This window comes from Monoraphidium neglectum, assembly GCF_000611645.1.
Source record: "Monoraphidium neglectum strain SAG 48.87 unplaced genomic scaffold scaffold01937, whole genome shotgun sequence".
Lineage (NCBI taxonomy): Eukaryota > Viridiplantae > Chlorophyta > Chlorophyceae > Sphaeropleales > Selenastraceae > Monoraphidium > Monoraphidium neglectum.
The window spans coordinates 12208-12836 of record NW_014011691.1 but is presented as its reverse complement, the minus strand read 5'-3'; the positions used below and the strand labels follow the sequence as shown (position 1 = coordinate 12836).

Genomic DNA, 629 nt, shown 5'->3' with positions numbered 1-629 from the left:
GGCGGGGAGGGTGCCTGATCCCTGGCGCCCGATGCTGTGGCCGTCAGCGTGCGCCGCTGCTGCCTCGCCCGCGTCAGGGCAGCCGCCGCTTCTGCCGCTGCTGCTGCTGCTGCTGCCACCGCCGCCTCGGGAGATTGCGTCGAGCAGTGCGCCGCCAGCCGACGCCACCGCCATCATGCCCAGCCTCGCCGCGCCCCTCGCCAAGTCGACGCCAACGCCGCCGCCTGGTCCGCCGCCGGAGGGCGCAGCGGAGGGCTCCATGGAAAGGGCCGGCAGCAGCGGGGGCAGCTGCGCTGGCGGAAGCTGCGGTGAGGCGTGGGCAGTCTGAGGTGCGGTCCCAAACCACAGCAGTCCCCACGGCTGCACCTGCTGCGTGTCAGTGGCTCGGGGAAATTCATGTTCGCTGTCTGACTGTGTGAGAGGCTGTGTGGGTGGGGAGGGGGAGGGAGATGGCATCAACTGCTTTGTCGGTTGGCCGCGTTCAACGTTCAGCAAGGGCGTCTGGGCAGGTTGCACGGTGGACGGCTTGGTGTCAAGACTGCTGTAGACGACGACGGCGCCAGGAAAGGCGGCTGCTTGTCAAGCACACATAGATCACTCACCATACGCTTGCTCGAGCATGCCTGCAT

General features: G+C 68.2%; 1 protein-coding gene across 1 annotated transcript; it reads left to right on the top strand.

The window, feature by feature from the left end:
- Positions 1 to 77: 77 nt before the first annotated feature.
- MNEG_9442 (hypothetical protein) lies at positions 78 to 328 on the top strand (the record flags this gene model as incomplete). Its single annotated transcript, XM_014042088.1, has 1 exon — positions 78 to 328. A coding segment is annotated over one exon (251 nt), but the record flags the coding sequence as incomplete, so codon positions are not given.
- Positions 329 to 629: the final 301 nt, after the last annotated feature.